This window comes from Notolepis coatsorum, assembly GCF_963971535.1.
Source record: "Notolepis coatsorum genome assembly, chromosome: 4".
Lineage (NCBI taxonomy): Eukaryota > Metazoa > Chordata > Actinopteri > Aulopiformes > Paralepididae > Notolepis > Notolepis coatsorum.
In genome coordinates this window covers 91,363,596-91,384,464 of record NC_140168.1, presented here as the reverse complement: position 1 = coordinate 91,384,464, position 20,869 = coordinate 91,363,596, and the positions used below count along the sequence as shown (strand labels likewise).

Here is a 20,869-nt window from a genome sequence, read left to right as displayed (position 1 = left end):
GAACTTTAGCCGCACGATACACTATACACAAATAGACTATTACTGACTTAATAGAAATATGTCGCACTCGACGGTATAGCGCCAAACTCTGACAATTCAGTTATTAATTCGCACGCGGTCTCAATGCTCTATTCTGGGGCCAAACAGGCCATACTTCACCGCACGGAGTATCGTGGGTGAGGCTTCAACTTATTGGGTAACTCTTGACTTCTGACTAAGTAAGACTAAGTGCTTCTGTATTCACCTGCGCCGTATTTATATGCACGGTGAACAAACTAGTGCCAACGACATTTCTGTCTCGTATCCCTGGGCAAGGCCGGGCATGCTCAGACATGTCTTGACGGTGACTTTGAACCTGACTCTGGAGGCACGGCTCCGGCGCCTGTGGACCGCTGTCCAATAGGAGAATGAAATATTATGGTCTGGGCTAAAGGGATATTCCGTGTATATGTACAAGGAATATACAAGGGATATCAAACGATATACAAATACTATGCAATATATATCAATCAATAAATATATATATTCGGTTTAATCTGATCCTTTGTAACAGCCGCCCCCTAATTAGTCCCACCTAATTAGCTAAGCAGAGACAGATTAACCGCACTGTCCACTACTCAATGTCTGTTGTGAGGGGTCGGTCAGTTCACAAAGTCATGGGGTCATGGTCGTCATCGATAGTATCGGGGAGCCTTGGCAGTTCTATTAGCCTCGCCACGGGTCGGGTGTAGATCCGCCCTTGGACGAGCACTTCGGCTGCTCGGACCTTTCCGTCGGCACCGGTGATCACTTTGCTTACGCGGCCAGCCGGCCACATAGCTCGGGGTAGTGACTGGTCGATAATCATGACGACTGTTCCTTCTGTCAAATTGTCTCTCTCTTTCACCCATTTCTGGCGGGTCTGTAGAGACGGTAGATAGTGGAGTAGGAAGCTGTTCCAAAACTTGTCAGCCAATACTTGACTGTACCTCCACATTCTTCGGCCGTTCGCTTCTTCAGGCCTGTACATTGTCTGTGGTAGCGCAGGGTCCAGCCGCCCCATCAAGAGTGTGTTGGGGGTGACTGGGTCGACATCTGCTACATCACTTGAGACGTAACCGAGGGGCCTTGAGTTCAATACTCCCTCGATCTCCGTGAGGACTGTCATTAGGACTTCTTCCGCCACGGTCTGGGCCCCAAGCACGGCGTACAGGGCTGTCTTTATTGAACGTACTTCTCGTTCCCAAGTTCCACCGAAGTGAGGTGCGTTCGGGGGATTAAACTGGAAGTCAATCTGGGATGGAGCGAGGTGGGTCTTAAGTTCTGGGCCCATAGCTTGGAAGCTCTCTCTCAGCTCTCTTTCTCCGCCTTTGAAGTTTGTCCCGTGATCGGACAATAATATAGACGGTTTGCCTTTCCGCGATGTGAATCTTCGGAAGGCCATAAGGAATGAGTCTGTGCTCATGGTTGGAAGGAGTTCTATATGCATCGCTCGGGTGGTCATGCATTTGAATACAATACCCCACCGCTTCTCGGTTCCTCTTCCTTTCTTTATATACAGCGGGCCGAAACAGTCCATACCGGTGGAGTGAAAAGGCTTGTCGCAGAGTCGGAGGCGACAGGGAGGTAGGTCAGCCATCCGGGGTATACTGGGCTGCGCTCGCCACTTACGACAGTCTAAACAGGTTCGCTGGAAGCGCCGCACTGCTTCTCTCCCTTGCAGTATCCAATAACGACGTCTGATCTCCGCGAAGACTCTCTGCCCCGGCGTGATGCACATCCTCGTCGTATTTCTTTATGATCAGCTCTGTGACCTTGTGTCGGCTGTTTAAGACTATCGGGTACTTGACGTCATCCGGTAAGTCTGGAGCTCTCCGCAGACGACCACCCACTCTGATGAGACCATGGGCGTCGCTCTCGGGGGCTAGGTGGAGCAGTCTGCTGTCTGATGGGACGGGCTTTGCTCCCTGTAGACAGTCTAGCTCATCGGGGAACGAGTCTCTCTGGGCTCGTTGTAGTAGAAGAAGTTCTGCTTCTTCGTAGTCAGCTGCAGTAATGTCAGTAGTGAGCTGAACCTCTGGGTGGTGCCACAGGAATGTCTTTAGCTGCGCACTCTCTAGGGTGAGGCAATCGTCTATGTCGGGGTCTGTGGAGACGAGTGTGTTCAATCCACAGAACATAGATTTCTTGTTTTCGGCCTCCTCTTTACTCGCTTCCCGTGGGGTGGGTGTAGGCCACTCTTCTTCCGGGAGCTTGAGGAACTCTTGCCCGTCACTGTATAGGTTGTGACGGGTGAGGTCATCCAGGGACATTCCCCGGGTGATGACGTCAGCTGGGTTGTGTTTTGTGTCCACATACCTCCAGCTTGCTACTTCTGTTAAATCTTGAATCTCTGTGACTCTGACTCCCACGAAGACCTTGTATCTGCACGAATCAGACCGGATCCATGTGAGTACTGTCGTGGAGTCTGACCACAAGATTGTTCTTTGCACCGGAATGGTGAGTTCACGTTGGATTAACGTGGCGAGTTGCGCTCCTGCTAGGGCTGCGCAGAGCTCTAGATGCGGGATAGATTGTTGCTTTCGTGGGGCTATTCTTGAGCGAGCCAGGATGAAAGCAGTATGTATTTCTCCTCCCTCCTCTCGGGCACGCAAGTAGGCCACCGAACCGTAGGCTACTTCGGAGGCGTCGCTGAAGACGTGCAGGTCCATCTGGCACGTCTCCGGCCTCACTGTGGGTGGGAAGTAGCTGTGGCGTATGTTGACACCTGGGAGTGAGCTGAGTTCCGTCTCCCACTCTCTCCATGTGGATGCAAGGTGTTCGGGTATGGGGTCGTCCCAGCCCTGGTCCTTGTCCCATAACGCTCTTACAATCATCTTTGCCCTGGTGGTGTAAGGTAGAATACATCCCAACGGGTCATATTGTCTGGCGAGTGTTCTGTATACACTCCGTCTGGTGGTCGGTAGTGCAGTCGACCTTCCCTGCTCCTTGGTCAGGGGTGTGTGTTTATAATGGAGCGAGTCTGTTTTGAAGCGCCAGACTAGTCCTAGTGTCATTTCTTGGGCTTCTCCTGGGATGGTCGCCATCCAGGTCTCGCTGCTTGCTGCCTTGTCCTCGGGGGAGAGGCTGCGCAATACTTGCGGGTCGCTGCTGGCCCACTGCCTGAGATCAAAGCCGCCTTTGATCAGGGAGGCGCGGAGCTTGAGTAGAAGGGCCTCGGCTTCTTCTGGCGTCGAGACGCTTTGCAGACAGTTGTCCACGTAGAAACTATTTCCTACACTTTGTCGGACCTCTTCATCAGCTGCTGGGTCCTCTGAGACGTGTTTTTGCAGTGCAAACGTAGCACAGCATGGGCTGCATGTGGTTCCGAAAGGGAGGACTTCCCATTGATAGATGGCTGGTTGCTCATCCCCGATCCTCTCTCTCCATAGGAACCGCAGCAGGGGCTTGTCCTCCTCCACTAGTCTCACCTGCAGGAACATCCCTTTGATGTCGCCGCTGATGGCCACCTTGTCTTGGCGGAAACGTAGTAACACGCCTAGTAGAGAGGGGCCGAGTGTTGGGCCGGGCAAGAGCTCTTTATTCAGATTTTGTGATCCGATCTGGTAGCTGCAGTTGAACACAATACGATCCTTGCCGTTGTGGTGGACTTTGTGGTGCGGCACGTACCATGATTCGGTCGTCTGATCGGCCTCTTTAATGTCAATTTTCTTTATGTGTCCCGCTGTGATTAGCTTGTTAATCTCAGCGCGGTACACCGTCTCTTGAGCGGGGTCTCTGGCTAGGCGCCGCTCTGTGTTCAATAGATACCGCTCCGTCGCTTCTTTTGGGGCGTGGAAGGTAGGCATACCCTCTCGCCTCAGGAGTGGAGTTGCGTATCTCATCACTCCGTTGACTTTGACTCTCTTTGTCCCTTGCTCGAGGAGGGCTATAGCGTAAATGTCTTCCTTGGAACGAATGTCTTTCTTTTCGTTCTTAAAGGGCATTGTCTCTAGTGTCCATAGCCTCTCGACATGCTGTAGGAGGGTGGTGTCTTCTTCTGTCACTCTGGAGTGGAGGCAGCTAGTGGCTGCTGTTCGGTTAAGAGACTTAGCGAGGGGGCCTTGTAATGTCCATCCTAGGCGGGTCTCGACTGCTGCAGGACAGCCTCTGGGCCCTGTGTGGACCCGGTCAATCGGGACTATGAGGTCTGCATGGTCGGAGCCTATCAGCAGGGTCGGGGTGGCACCGTCTATGAGCGGTATAGGTAGTTGACGCAGGTGCACATATTTATCCATCAGCTTGGCGATGGGGTAGGTGTACTGCGACAGGCCTATTTCTTGGCTGGTGAAAGCATTAGTAATCCTATACCGTCTCTCTGGCTGCCCGCTTGCTGCGATAGTGAAGGAGACATTCTCGCCCTTTATCGTCTTTAGATCTCTTCTTATTGTCCGAATCGTCATCTGGTTTTCGCTCCCCCGCAGCCCCAGCTGGGCCGCAGCGGACGCGAGGAGAAGGGTCTTCTCTGACCCATCGTCAAGGACGGCGTAAGTGTCCATGACCTTATCTTGGTAACTCAGTGTTACGCGGACCACCTTTAAGAGCACCCGGGCGCCCCCGCTGCTGGCGGGGTCAATGTACATAACACTTGCCTTTGTGCTGCTTGAGGGTGCAGGCTTTCTTCTGTTACTGTCGTGTAGGACATCTAGGTGGGCTCCGTCACACCGACTACACCTCTTCTTTAAGCGGCAATCGGCTGCCATGTGACTGCGCACACATCGGTAACAGCGTCGGTTGGACTTTATCCATTGACTCACCTCGTCGGCGGTCATCTTCTTGAACGTGTCACATTGTGACAACCAGTGTTCCTTTTCGCAGTACGGGCACACCATCTTCCACTTCTCTTTCATCGAGGGGGTACTGTGGTTCTTGCTGCTCGGTACTGATTCTGATTGGTGCATGACGGTCACCAATCTTCGGCCATCGTTTGCTCTCCTAGGTCCCTCTCTGGAGCTTGGTGTGCTCCGCATGAACGTATCCAACCGTAGGCTGTTGACTTCTCTCGCCAGGAAGTCGGCTAGGTCTAGGAGGGATGGCTCGGGACCGTTAGGATCACGGTGGTCTCTTTGCCGCCTGAAGCGCTCTTGTCGGGCGGGCGGAAGCTTCTCTAAAATCCTCTCGACATTAGAGTTTGCGTACAGTTCGTGCATACCCTTTTCTCTTTGCGCCCCCAGCATCCCTACCAGGGATTGTACCTTGATAGACAGGTCATCTAGTGAGCGATTGTCTGTGGCTGGGGGTAGGCGGTCAATATGCCTTATCTCTTGTATTACGTAGTCCCATATGCGTCCATATCTTTGGTCGAGTGCTGCTAGAGCCGCTGTGTATGGGGTAGTAGAGGTGGCATAGGCCAGCGCTATATTGTGCGCTCGGGGCACCTTGAGGTGCTTCAGTAGGATAGCATACTTGTACGGTTCATCAGCTACATCGGACATTATTGTCTCTAAGCACATTCGTAGCTCCGTGTACTGTGCTCTGTTCTCGTGGGTGAAGTCCGGAAACGTCGGTGTGCCAATGTATGATGCCATGGATGGCTGGCACATCGGTGAGCGTTGGAAGAGAGGCCTCCTAGGCGAGTCTCCTCTTACGCCTCTTGGTGGGCTGGTACCTGCTGGGTACCATGGCCCGCGTATCCAGGTGCTATTCCTCGGGGCTGGTCGTGCGTCAAGCTCACCCGTGAATTGAGTCGGGGGTCTGTAGCGCAGAGCCGCGGGGGTAGAGCCTGGGCTGTACTGGACCTCCTGGTCCTGTGGAGTACTGTGCTGCTGTCGGGCTTGACTCTCCTCTCCCTCTTCTTCTTCCTCTGGCAGGTCCTCTAGATCCTGTAGTCGTCTATTTAGCCTCTCCGCGGTGTAGACCGTTTCTTCCTTGTAGCTGGGTCTCACGTGGACCGGTCGGGGAAGGAGTTCGGAGGGGGGTATAGGCTCTCTCTGGTGGTCGGGCTCAGGGTCGCTTGATCGGGTAGGGGAGGGTGCCCTTGACCCTTGTCTTGACGAGGCCCTGGAACCCCGTGCGGAGGGAGGGGGTGTTGCCCTGGTGATCAGCTGCTCCATTATCTGCGCTTGTAATCGGTCGCGCTCGGCTTCGCGCTTGGTGAGAGCGAGGTCGCGCTCTGCTTCTCATTGGGCACCGGCTGCGGCGCGCTGGGCTTCGGCCCGGTCCCTTCCCATATTCTCTTCCGTCTGAAGGCGTCTAATCTCTAGACGTATACGATCTTCTTCGCTCCGTTGCTGCGCCTGAAGGCGTTCTCTTTCCATGGAAGAATGTTCGCGCTCACTAAGCGTCTGTGCTTGGAGTCGATCGCGCTCTGTTGAGGCTGCTAGGCTGGCGAGGAATGCCTGTGCCAGCATCTTGTCCGCCTCGCTGGGGGAAGACGCTGGTTGAGGTGATCCGCTCCTGGCAGTACTCGTTGGAGATCTGTTCTCCTGTGGCGAGTCCTGGAGATCCATCTCCGGGGTGCTCTCCTCTTCTTGTAGCGGGTAGAGTTCCATCCCTGGAGGGCTGTCTTTATCCTGGAGCTCTCCGGGGACTACTTCTTCGGTCTTGGCGGGGGGTAAAGTCGTGTCAGGTCCCTCCTGGTCCCTACCGTGAGCTTGGTCAGTTACGTTAGAACCCACTAGGGCCTCTATTGGCGGGGTAGCCTGGTCGATAGGGTCGGACATAATTTTACTATCTACTTTTTCCGCGTTTACCGTCTGTAGAAGGCTAGGTAGTATATTGGCAACGTAATCCTCTAAGTACTGAGGTGTCTGCCGTCTACGCTGCGGGCGATCTACTTTAGGAGAACCATTTTGTGGAGTGTTCATCATAGGCCATGTCAATATTAATACCACTATATTAATATTACGCTAGTTACCCTCCGGCTCGAAGGACCAATTGTAACTGAGGGGTACAATTCCCTGACTGTATTGATAAGTATGGTATCATTAAACCACTACCGCTTTATGTACTTTAATTACTGGCCATACAGTACATGATATCTAAATATAATGAACACTTCCCACAATGAACCGGTTCTACACAAAGTTGTCTTTAAGTATTTATTGCAGCAAAAGGTACATAATACTTCTCTATTATACTTTGAATGCACTTGTAAGGCAAAGGAATGTGCGTAGGCAAATCAACAATGAATGTCCATTCTCTGGTTACGCAGGAGGTAATTATACAACCTGAATCTTAGGGAATTATATCTATGGTACACTAGTAATATATAGCGGGAGATACTGGAAGGGTCCCCCTGGTTGTAAGCCAGCAGGGGTAGAGGGTCTGTCGGTAGTAGAGAGTCTGGTCAACGATGACTAAGGAGACTCCAAGTACAGGAGACGGTGCAATAGTCTCTTGATCCACAGACGAATACAGCTGTTCTCCGTAGACTGTAGCTCCACAGTGAAGAAAGCTAGCCGGCCTCAGGCTCTCTGAGGCGCCGACTCGACTTGGCTCCTCGCGGGGTAAATCCAACACGTGTAAGCGTCGGCGGTTCTCCGCTCAATAAATCACAGGACCAAAGCAAATATAATCCAGCCGCAAAGGGCTATGTAGTCGTCGGGTAGATTAATCCAGTGTACATGTCCACACGGTTCTCGTCTAGGTCTCCTCGGGTGAAAGCGCCATGAAAGCAGCCCAGCCTGGATAAGAACTCTAGCTAATACGAGGAAGCGTTGGTGATGCTGGTCACTGTAGAACTTTAGCCGCACGATACACTATACACAAATAGACTATTACTGACTTAATAGAAATATGTCGCACTCGACGGTATAGCGCCAAACTCTGACAATTCTGGGGCCAAACAGGCCATACTTCACCGCACGGAGTATCGTGGGTGAGGCTTCAACTTATTGGGTAACTCTTGACTTCTGACTAAGTAAGACTAAGTGCTTCTGTATTCACCTGCGCCGTATTTATATGCACGGTGAACAAACTAGTGCCAACGACATTTCTGTCTCGTATCCCTGGGCAAGGCCGGGCATGCTCAGACATGTCTTGACGGTGACTTTGAACCTGACTCTGGAGGCACGGCTCCGGCGCCTGTGGACCGCTGTCCAATAGGAGAATGAAATATTATGGTCTGGGCTAAAGGGATATTCCGTGTATATGTACAAGGAATATACAAGGGATATCAAACGATATACAAATACTATGCAATATATATCAATCAATAAATATATATATTCGGTTTAATCTGATCCTTTGTAACAAGTAAAGTGCAAAGATGGTAAAGCATGGTAAAGAAAAGTAATTAAAAACGAACAGGAAAAACAAAACAGATAAAAAGACATAAAAGATTTACAGACATAGTTAGCCAAACGCCTGTTTGAATAGCACAGTCATTAGCTGCTTTTTAAAGGTGTTTACCGAGACCACAGATCTTAGGTCCAAGGGCAGAGCATTCCATAGCCTGGGGGCCACGGTTTCGAAGGCTCGGTCACCTTTTGTTTTTAATCTAGACCCGGGGACAGCTAGCAAGCCCTGGTCAGACGACTTACAAGAAGAGGTTATGGTTGTCTCCAGTCTGTACCTGCATGCGTGGAGCAGCACCAGCTGGTAGATGTTCTTGTAGACGGCCTCCAGAGAGTTGGTCTGAGAAGGTAAAAAAAAGGGGGGGGGGGGATGTCACTCATTTTAAGATTTCACATGAGTTCTTCCTGTGCCCCAGGACAGTTCAGTCAGTATTTGTGAGCAAACGCCACTCTCTTCTAAAGTTAGAAATCAGAGAGAACCCTCCAAATGGGTGATGAAACTGGGATTTAAAATCTGGGGCTACTTCATAGACAATGAATTTGGAATTGGATTTTGTGAGGACAATCCGAGGTACCGGTCCCGAAATGACATCTGGTCATAAATTAATATTTTTCAGACCGTTGTATAAAAGTAGCTATTTTAATTTCAAATGTATTCAAGTATTAACATCATAAACATGTCACAACAGCATGTAGAATGTATATTATCATCAATACGTTAGTTTAGCAATAGGTTAAAAGTGTCATTAGATAGATTTAACTTTTCGATTTGGTCAATTCTATATCGCGAGGGTGACCATTTTGGATATTTTAGAACCATGGGAATTGTAGTCTTTTTGCTGCCATATTGTAGCAGACTTCCACGGGTCTGGTTCTGCGTTGAAAGTTTTACACTTCCTGGTAGATTCTATGGGGTTCAAGGTTCAGAGTTCTGTATGAATTATTTCAATAACTGTTATTATTCGGGATAATAAGCCACAAAAGGTAACGTTTTTGACAAATATTGAAAGGCTTTCAAGCTTCTCTTCCCTATTGTTAACATGTAGGAACAATTAGATCTGAAATTAGTTTCAAAACGGTTGCACTGTGGGGAAAATAAAAATGTACAGTAGATTACAGTAGATTTCATTATCTGTTCTTATACCTGGTGATACTAAATCCAAATTGAACCCGGGCATTTGAAAGATTATATATATATATATATATATATATATATATATATATATATATATATATATATATATATATATATATATATATATATATAGATAAATGGGCGAATTGGCTATAATAAGGTCATTTATAAGCCTCCTATTCTATAATAATATTTCAAATTGCATTGGTCTGGATGGGAGAATTCAGTACTGTATCTACAGAACCTTCTGTTTAATCATCTTCCCTTTATTAATTTCCTTAGATTCTTTGTACACATGATCTCAAGAAGGTACTGAACGAGATCAGTGGCAGTTTTTAATGTTTGGTCATTATTAGCATGGTGTTATTCACTGTCAAAGATGCAAAGAAAAATCATAATTCATATTCTCCTTTGTTTCATCACAATTTAAGCACGCCTAGTAATAGACACAATATTTCTGACGCTGTGAATACATTCCCTGAGGTCCATAGATGTCCCTAGATACCAAGAATATGCAAATGGCCGTGTAGAAGTGGAGCAATATTCCATTTACCTAGGTATATATTTTAGGCGGATTTTCAGAAAATATTCCACGGGTGGAAGAGGTTAAACGTGCGTGTGACATCGTACAGCCAAATTAGGTTTATATTCTAGCATTACTAGAATGTCTGAACCAGAGTTTAATTTGGGTGTAAAAGCTCACGCAAACATTTTAGGGCCCCATTCATCGGCTATGGAGCAGCCCTATTTTTTTTTACAAGGTTGTCCTCGGATTCCATCCCACCTTGAGATCCATGAAGAGGGCGTGGCACTTGAGTCTGAGGATGCTCATCAACTTCCTCCTCATTTGCTGTCCAGCACAGTGGGAGGAGCCTAAAGTGAGGCTGTAGCGCAGAGAGAGGCCTGCGTAGCTGCAGAGAGAGACCAGAAAAAGTGAGACAAAAAGATAGGGGGAGGGGTTTGCTATTGCTGGCCACATCTTAGGCTCGGCCAAGAGTGGTCTGGAGAAGTCGACAGTATAAAAGGTTACGAAACTCCAACAGACACATCGGACCAAAACAGAAAATGTAAACCAAGAACAATACCAAGTGGTCTGTCTAGAGGTCACAGTTTGTAACCATTACAGATTCTACCTTTAAGCTGAGTAATGTTTGAATGCTGATTGATTGATTGAACACTTTATTAACAGATTGCAGAATGGGTACAATACAGTACAGCTCAATACAAACAATTGTTAACACTTTGTATGCCACTCACGGCTTTTCTCGGGTTTACCCCCCGACCGTTTAATGCCACGTCACAAGTATTCTCGTTTATTTATTTTTTTATTAGCGATCTGAAATCATATTGCATCACGCGAGCCTACTGTTGGAGATCCAGGGACCGCCGGCGCTCAGATGTGAAAAAAGCGCCCCCTATCGTCTCCCAGATGGTAAATCACCAGGGAACAAAATAAGTACCCGCCAACCGCCAATGGCGGGCAGATTTAAGGTTTGGCGACTAACAATGAGAGGTCTGCCCGCCACCTGGCGTTAGTTCATATCGATACTCTTATTTTGAAAATCCTGTGCGGGTCTAATTTCCGCCCCAAGTGCAGATCCAGTCATAATATCTATGGCTCCGGCAGCTAGCAACGTTCGGTTCATATGATACTCTTATTTTGAAAAAACCCGTGGCAACTCGACGAGTCATATCCACCCAGTCCGTGCTGTCTGCATTAAGCAGAGCAGGGCTACACAGCAGTGCGCCTATTTTGCGAGCCGAAATAAGTCTGTGGTGTTTTTTTTTCTCTCACAACGGGTCAAATGCATCTAACATGCGTTGCATCGTCGCCATTCCTTTATGCCCACATCGCCCGAAATGAACGTTACGTTAACGTAAGCTAACAAGCTAATCCTGATCAGAGGCAGAGCCATAGTGAACAGCAGACAGTGTGGACGGAGGAAAGGGAAATGGGGGGGGGGGGGGGCAGCACTCTCCCTTTCCCTGTGTGTGTGCGTGTGTGTTTGGAAAGATGAAGTCACTAGTCAGGACAGGAGTATATTATAGTAAACTGAGGATTACTGAGGATGAACAGATAATGTTGATATTCAAATATAAAAAAGTTTCGAGAGGAGTGGAAGTTTGAAGACAGACTAGACTACAATATGATGCAGGGGTGGTGAGTTGAAACAGTGTGTGTGTGTGTCCGACCCCACTTCTATGTTTCAATAAATTATTTGCATTTAAAACTATTAATGCTGACTCATTCCTTCAGTCCACTCAAAATTATGCTAATATTCCTTATGTTGTTTATGATATTAATTGAAAATAGCATATGAGAGTATTATAATAGTAATAATAACACATGGCGATATACTAAAAAGCTATTTATAATTTTTGGCTGGTAAAGAATCTGCCTGGCTGGTAGTTTTTTAAATCTACCAGCCAAATGGCTGGTAAGTCAAAAAGTTAATTTTGTTCCCTGTAAATCACCCTTTTGGAATGGACTCAATGAAAGTGAATGGGAGAACGGATTTCTGACTCCACATTTTACTTCTCACTGATGCAGCCGGGGTCTACCAGAGTTCATTCTGGAGCCTCTGAGCCACGGCGAATATGGGTTATACTGTACACACGATGGATCAATACAATTATCGATTTTTTTCGAATGGCGATCGGAAATTGGAATAAACCATTTGGATACCATCTGACCTCAGGTAAGGAATCTATGTTATCAGTGTTAGGATAATCAGACTAGTTTTCACGGATATATAAGCGTTTATGTGATATGTGATATGGCTGTTTTGACTGTAAAAGCCATGAGGAAATAAGAGCAGCGATTATCAGCGCACGGCACGAGCGTGCGTGCACACACATATACTATCGATCATCTAGCGTTTATTTGAAAATGATTCATAAATAGGCCGACAAATGACAACGTTCTGGAATATTCCAGTAAAAGGCGATTATCATAGGCATGGGTTGTTTTTTCCCCGAAAACGGGTTATTTTCAAAATGCTATCAAACGGAAATGAAGCGATAAAAAAACAATCAGCCTTGACAATGTTGACTGGAAAATGATTCTTTGATAAGCGACGGGCAGATTAGACACATAGCCATAATTTAAAACATAGATTAGGCGATATTAACGTTAACATTGAGAGTGGATGGTGGCATTCCAGCCGGTAAAAAGGAAAACACGGCTGGCGCTCAAAGTGTTAAGGGGATGCAGACCAGAAAAAGACTTTCGTCTTGTTTACATCAGGGTAGAGCTGCCGCGATTACCGCATTACCGCGGTATCGCTGTTACATCACGGCCACCGCAGAGTAGGCTGAATACCGCGTCACCGCTGTTTTTTATAATAATAAATTATCCTCCTCTCGTTGGGCTTGCGGCTCTGCAGATATACCCTACTCCTCTCTCGAGGTTCCAAGCGACCCTATTGGGTACCAGAAAAGTCACGTGAAACATTGCAGACCACTGATTGGTCAGAAGAGAGTCGCGTCACACGTTGTAGCGTCATGCAGTGTGTTACCACCAATCGGCAAGCGAGTATTAGGTTTTTACTTCCTGAATGTCAGATCATCACAACACGGCTAATAACGTTAGCTTTAACTCTCCGCCGGAGTGGACTACGATCGCTCCTAAGGAGTACTAAACGAGACATAATGATTTTACTGTCTGCAACGAATGTTATAATAAAAGCCCTTCGTTCTATACACTTGTCTGATTGAAAACTTTATTAACAGACCGCAGAATGGGACAACTCGGCACGCTCTGAGCAAAGAAAGGAACTGAGATATGAATAGAGTATTGCTTGCCTTGCTATTGTCCGGTAAATACGCTGATGTTATTGAACGTATAACTATATAATGTTAATGCCACAAAACGAATGCCTTTATTATAAAGTAGTAACTTTATAGTAATAATAATAAGAAAGGGTCGGGGGGGTTAGGGGTAACCACCCCTGCCCGCGACACCGAGTGAACGGCGCACGACCAGAGGGTAAACTTCGAATCCGTGTTTCACTTTCAATAACTAATGCGTGCTTGCCGAATCCCAAACAATATTCATGCTGCAAAGTCATCCTCTAAAAATAGACATTTAGACTAGAGGCAGGCTATATGCTATAAAGAGTAGACTACTACTACTAAAAAAAAAAATGCATTCAAACTTTTTTTTTTAATTTTTTGTGTGCATGCGGTAATAACCGCGGCGGTAGGAAATATTTTGCAAATTTGTGCGGTAAGGAAATAATCAATACCGCGGCAGCTCTACATCAGGGTCCCCCATTTTCAATTAATCAAGACATTTATGACACAGATATACAGTACTGTTTCATCAAGACATTTATACATACAAATATACAGTACTGTTTAAGAGAAAGAGATCATAAAAAATATAATTATATACATTCGAAGGGGAAGAAACTGTACATTGGAGGGGGTTGGGTGGGTGGGGGTTTGGACATTTACCCGGGCCAGTTTCTAATTGCAGCCACCTATAGGTGCTCTTTGAGAGTGGTTTTGAAGGAGAGTGGTTTTTACGGCTGTGGGTAGGGCGTTCCACATTGTTGTGGCATAATTGCGAAACATGTTTAGTCCCTTGTTTGAGACAAATCTGGGTTGAACATGATTTGTGGAACTCCCTTTGGTGTTGTGGTGGTGGAATTCACTGACCTTTGGGAAGTATTTCGACATTCAGATTCAGATTCCTTTATTAAGCCATTTGTGTAAAACACATTGGTAATTGTTGCAGCATTTACAGTGTATGCATTTTTTTCCCTTTCTTTTTTCACAGTAACGACAAACACCAACACAGACACAGGACAAAAAACAGTGCAGTGGAGGATTAATCATTTAAATACATATATATATATATAAAGTGTAAAGTGCAGAGTTCCAGTAAGGACTAGTGCAGTGCAGTCAGTGTCATTGTGCCAGTGTCACTTGGGGGCAGAGGGGGACGGGACCTGAGACATTGATCAGCCTGGCGGCTGAGGGGAAGAAGCTCAGTCTGTGACGAGCTTTCACAGCCTTTGGGATCCTCAGCCTTCTCCCAGAGGGGAGCAGGGTGAAGAGGCTGTGACCGGTTACCATGTACATGGGTATCTTAGTGGTGTAGTGTATCTTGTAGACCAGGCCCATTGCAAGTTGCTGTACTCTGTCGTCTACTCTAAGCCATCCTAGGTTGTCAAAATGGGCAGGGGTGAGGTGGGTTTTAGGAGTAAGGTAAGCAGTAGTCTGACAAGTTTGTTTTGTGATGTTTGTAGTCTTGTTTTTAGGGCCTTTGAGGTACTTTGGTACCATGATGTTAGATTCTGATCAATCAGCCAGTATCACGTCTTCGTCTGTTTGGCTTGTGTTATCATCTCTCCATCCACTGACTCTGCGTTGTGTTTGTTTGTTTGTTTTTTTGTTTCTTGGACGTCTCCTTATACTGGCTGTATAATCTTCGTCATTCCCCTCTAATGCAATCCCGTAACCATAATAATTCACCATCTTCGTAAGAATTCGACCCTTGACAGTGGAATACCTTTCTTGAAAGAGCGTTGTTTATTACATAAACAAAGGGCCTCAGCTCAGATGTTATCAGATTGTATTGTCCTTGCTATCGCCTCTTCTGCTGTTCAGTCCAATAGTGACTCAGGCCTCGTCGTTAGCCAGAACCCTTCTCCCGTTAGCCAAAGCTAATGATGATGTGTCCCCCCCCCCCCCCCCCCCCCGGCGAGGGTGAGAGGGATGAGAGTCTCTGATGGTTTCTTCTCTCCTGTGGGATTCGTTTCTTTGATCTACCCTTACCCGGAACCACTGTCAGATTTATATGATCTTCGTCATAGCAACAACAGGCCCGCCCCTCTTCTGGTTGCCATGTGACACGGCCATCTTTGACCACAGCTATTTGACCCAGATCATTATAGCAACGGCAAAGTTGATATTATTCCCCCTCTGTGGTTACACTGCGCTGCTGTAGACACTGACCTTGTCAGCTGTTGATGTTAAACAGCACAGCCTCCTCTGCAACACACTCTCTGACTGCCAGCGCTATTAAGATCTATAGATCTTAATCATCTCTATATATCAGTTATAAACCAAATGTACATTGAAAAACACCGATTTCTTTCAATGAGGTGCAAGCATAGTCGTAGTACCCTTGAATGAGTGCTCCTGTTAAGAGTCTTCAAGGTATTCTTGTTTACCAGAGAGGAGATCCGGTACAAGAATCTTGTTCGTTGGTTGACTTTTTTTTATTACATTTGTTGCCATTTTGTCACAGGAAAGATTTGCCTCTAGGATGGAACCCAGGTAGGTAATTTCCTCTTTCCTTGTGACAATTTTAAATTTGTATCTTTCTCCGATTTTTTCCTCTGTTTTTCTCCCCTCCCCTACCTGGTTGTTGTGCGCATGTTCTCCTACCGGTCGGTACAAGGGAATCCTGAAGTCATCCGCACGCTTCCTCCGACAGCCAGTGACTCTTTTTTCACCTGGCAGCAAGGACTCTCATTGGTGAAGTGTAACGCATGGGAGGTCACGCTGCCTTCATCAAGTCCTGCCTCCGCTGAGCAAGCGCTCCCAGACCTGACCTGAGTCCACAACGCTCAGACTTGCCCTCCCCCTAACCCAGCCAAACGAGTTAGTATGACGATCAGCCCAAGCCTCAAGCAATGCTGACTCCGGGAGTCGAGACCGCAGCCTCTTGCATTGGTGACGAGCGCAATCTCCGCTACCTGACCGCCTTCCTTGTGACAATATTGTCACCCACTGTAACAGAGAAGCCGTTGTCCGTGCTGAGTTTGTTATTTGATCCAAAGACAATGGACTCTGTTTTACCCAGGTGTAATGATAGTTTTTTATCAGCGAGCCAGGTGCAGATTCTGCCGAGTTCAGAGCTGAGGGCTTTTTCAACCTGCAACTTGTTCTTGTCAGAGACCAGCAGGGCTGAGTCGTCCTCGAACAGGAACAAGTTGCAGTCACAAGCTGATGACATGGCATTTGCATAAATTAGGAACAGTAACGGTCCTAGTATGCTTCCTTGTGGAACACCACAGTTCACTGGGAGGGGGGGGGGCAGTGTACCGTTCACCTCCACCATCTTATCTCACCCCTCTCCAGGTAGGATTGCATCCAGCTCACTGATGAACTATCAAAACCAATTGCTTTTATCTTGTCAATCAAAATGGAGTGATTGACAGTGTCGAAAGCCTTTTGGAGGTCCAGCATGACCATGCCGCAGTATTTGCCCGCGTCCACCATGTGGTTGTTCAAATAGAGAAGGCATGCTCTATGTTCTATGAGTCGGTGGTGGCGGGCGCCTTCTTGTATGCTGTGACCTGCTGGGGCAGCGGACTGAGAGCAGTGGACACAACCAGGCTGGATAAGCTGGTCAGGAAGGCCAGCAGCGTGGTTGGGGTGGAGCTGGACTCTCTAGCGAGGGTGGCGGAGAGGAGGAGCCTCGCTAAGCTCCAGGCCATCAGGGAAAACCCCACCCACCCACTATACACAGACTTGGCTGACAGGAGGAGCATGTTCAGTGCTAGGCTCACACTACCCAAATGCAGCACTGAACGGCACAGGAAGTCCTTCATTCCAACAGCCATCAGACTATATAATGCATCACTGTGCCTCACTGCATCACTGAGCACAGAGCGGCAGCTCATTAGTGGCAGGAGGACGCGACTAGCGGCCTCCAGGCTCCACAACAGAGGGCAGCGACGGCTGCCAGACATAGATCTAGGTCTTATTGGAACCCAAGGAGGACAATACACTACCTAAAGCATACTGCACCTTGTGACACTGTGAATACTGGAATATATATTTCATATTTCATTTAGTTAGATTTAAATTATAATTATATTGACCAAATTGTTTACCCCATGCTCAGTATGCTCAGTATATTCTTACTGTATTTATTTCTGTATATTTTATTTCATTTCATTTTATTTTACTCTACTCTTATCCTAGGCAACTTGATTTGATTTGTGTTATCATTCTAAATTGTGACCTGTCCTGTCTAAATGTTTAAATGTGAGCGATTTGCAGTGTCTAATTTCCCACGGGATAATAAAAGTATTTCTATTCTATTCTATTCTATGAGTCAGTGGAGTGGGATGTTCTGAAGCCAGATTGGAATTCGTAGATTCGCTTTTTTCCCCGCAAAGTACTTTTCGAAGTACACACATGCACACAACATGTAAACAACATTCAACTTATTATTTTTTTTTTTTTGCATTTTTATTGCTTCATTGGACAGTTTCAGAGAGGAAGTATGGGAGGAGAGATGGGGAGAGACATTCGGCAAAGGTCACCGGGTCCGGGAGTCGAACCCGGGACGGCCGCGTTGCACTACGGCAGCGTTACGTGGTGCGCCACTCGGGCGCCCCCTGCCAAACATTTTTAAATAATTAATTAATTAATCCTCTAAAGCAAACAAAAAATAAAGCTTCACTTTAAATTGAAAGCATCTCTCTATGTCACCCACAGCTTGTTTGGCGGAGCGCAGACTTCAGCTTAGAATTGACACACAAAAAAACATCTAGATTGGTATTTTTCCGTCTTCCGAATGCAGACTTATCTATGTATCTCTCACTGAGCTTTTAGCCTATAGCCAATGGAAATGCTAGAAATGGGTCACATGAGCTTGGAGGACCAATGGAAAATTCCTATAGTTTCTCCATACTCCAGCTCTGCGCTCTCGCAGATTGGGCCGCCATTCAGGCACGCATTCAGTCGCACATAACAGAGGATAGAGAGAGGAGCTTGTCCCGGCCTGGTTTTATAATAAAAGACGTGAAAAAAGGTATAATGTTCAACAAGCATTGGAACTTGTTGTGGATGTCGAGGATGATCCAGATAATATAAATTAAAAGGACTCTGAGCCAGAGTGCAGCTTGAATGATTGTGCAGCTTGAATGAAAATCACCTGTTGATGATTCACGTGTGTAACTATGCTATTTGGATACGATGCAGAGAGAGACATTGATAGGAGCTAACCTCGTTCCCAGTTTTATCTCAGTGAGATAAAGACTGGTAAAGCACTACGGCCGAAAGTGTCTGTGGGGTAGAATTTCAGGTGTATGTACTTCCCCTGGAAGCTGCCTCCGAACGGACCAAACTTTTCCCGAATCCTGTCGGCAAACAAGCTAGAACGTCCCGGTCATGTAGTAAATTCTCCAGGCAAAGCCGTTGCAGTGGCTTAAACGAGGAAATATTGTGCACTTCACACGTTTCTATAATTGTTTTGTCGAAACCGGAAAGCCTGTAGCCAGTACTTCCTGTACTTCCGTTTGCACACTAAAGGGGGCATAGCTTTACCAGCCTAGATAGGAGCCCACAACAGAAAATGGGGAGAGCTATATGATGGGTGTGTGTGTGTGTTGCAGGGAGATATTGGTATAAATATGAAGGCAACGCAAAAAGAAAATCACATTGTCTGCTAAAGAACAGCCAGAACAATATCCTACATGGCTGTCACTCACTGAGGAAAAGGTGTATTTGCACATGGAGGTTCAAAACACCTAAATATAGAACTTTACATGTTGAGTTATTCAACAAACAAAAAATTCACTGGCCATTGCTTTATGTCAAATATTACAGTATATGCTCACACAAAGGTAATTTATGATGGTGACTTTACACTGCACCAGAAATAAAGTGTAGGTTCCCTTGAATCTTAAAAGGTGTAGCACTTGATAGTTGATACTGACTCAAAGAATTTGCAATTTTATTTTATTTTATTCCACACCTTTCTAAAAGCGCTGTGGATGTATTATTATTTTAAATGATTACTCTACATAAAGGTTATCTATATATATAGCACCTTTGAATTGATCGATTATTTCCCTCTATATTTCCCCCCCCTGGCCCTGACCTCCTGACCTGGAGTAGTCGTTGTGGACGTGGCCCTGACCTCCTGACCTGGAGTAGTCGTTGTGGACGTGGCCCTGACCTCCTGACCTGGAGTAGTCGTTGTGGACGTGGCCCTGACCTCCTGACCTGGAGTAGTCGTTGTGGACGTGGCCCTGACCTCCTGACCTGGAGTAGTCGTTGTGGACGTGGCCCTGACCTCCTGACCTGGAGTAGTCGTTGTGGACGTGGCCCTGACCTCCTGACCTGGAGTAGTCGTTGTGGACGTGGCCCTGACCTCCTGACCTGGAGTAGTCGTCGTGGACGTGGCCCTGACCTCCTGACCTGGAGTAGTCGTTGTGGACGTGGCCCTGACCTCCTGACCTGGAGTAGTCGTCGTGGACGTGGCCCTGACCTCCTGACCTGGAGTAGTCGTTGTGGACGTGGCCCTGACCTCCTGACCTGGAGTAGTCGTCGTGGACGTGGCCCTGACCTCCTGACCTGGAGTAGTCGTCGTGGACGTGGCCCTGACCTCCTGACCTGGAGTAGTCGTTGTGGACGTGGCCCTGACCTCCTGACCTGGAGTAGTCGTTGTGGACGTGGCCCTGACCTCCTGACCTGGAGTAGTCGTTGTGGACGTGGCCCTGACCTCCTGACCTGGAGTAGTCGTCATGGACGTGGCCCTGACCTCCTGACCTGGAGTAGTCGTTGTGGACGTGGCCCTGACCTCCTGACCTGGAGTAGTCGTCGTGGACGTGGCCCTGACCTCCTGACCTGGAGTAGTCGTTGTGGACGTGGCCCTGACCTCCTGACCTGGAGTAGTCGTCGTGGACGTGGCCCTGACCTCCTGACCTGGAGTAGTCGTTGTGGACGTCCAGCGTGTGTGTGTCCAGCAGCAGGCCGCACCAGGGGAACAGGCAGCTGGGCGGCAGCAGGCAGATGCCGGGATGGGGTGCGGACAGCGGGAAGTTGACCGCCACCTTCTTGGGGTTGACCAACAAGCCGTACTCAGGCACTCCCCCAAACAAGGCCCTACGCGGGGAGGGGGGGGGGGGAGGAGGCGGGCATTATCAAACCAATACTACCAAGTGTGTGTAAATGCCATCAACACACCCTCATTACCGTTCAGATTCAGATTCAGATTGATTACTTTAATCGCCATTATGTTTACAAAACACATAGGAACGTGATACGGCATTTACAGTACAGTGCATAATTTTTTCCCCCGCCTGACTAAGAGAGGACAGTCCTAGTGGACTAAGAGAGGACAGTCCTAGTGGACTAAGAGAGGGCAGTCCTAGTGGATTAAGAGAGGACAGTCCTAGTGGACTAAGAGAGGACAGTCCTAGTGGACTAAGAGAGAACAGTCCTAGTGGACTAAGAGAGAACAGTCCTAGTGGATTAAGAGAGAACAGTCCTAGTGGATTAAGAGAGGGCGCTTGTCTATTGGACAGTGGAAATGTGTGTGTGGCTGCAATCCCGTGTGTGCGCGCGTCTGTGTGTGGACTGCGGAGCACTCCAGATCAGCGGAGCCGAGTTTTGACATGGCATTGATCCATTGTTCTATTGAAGCACATTACCACCATCCTCTCGCTAAACAACTTGTAGACCACGGTGTTTTTATGAGTGCCCACAAGTAGCTGTTTTATTAATA

At 47.4% G+C, this 20,869-nt stretch overlaps 1 protein-coding gene across 1 annotated transcript in view; it reads right to left on the bottom strand.

The window, feature by feature from the left end:
* The window catches only part of tert (telomerase reverse transcriptase), a 155,036-nt gene that overhangs the window by 27,966 nt on the left and 106,201 nt on the right, over positions 1–20,869 (bottom strand). Inside the window, exons 12-14 of the mRNA XM_084312955.1 lie at positions 20,068–20,247; positions 10,175–10,301; positions 8,534–8,595 (exon numbers count right to left, since the gene is read on the bottom strand). Of these exons, the coding sequence (XP_084169081.1) occupies positions 8,534–8,595; positions 10,175–10,301; positions 20,068–20,247 (369 nt within the window). The remainder of the gene's footprint in view (positions 1–8,533; positions 8,596–10,174; positions 10,302–20,067; positions 20,248–20,869) is intronic.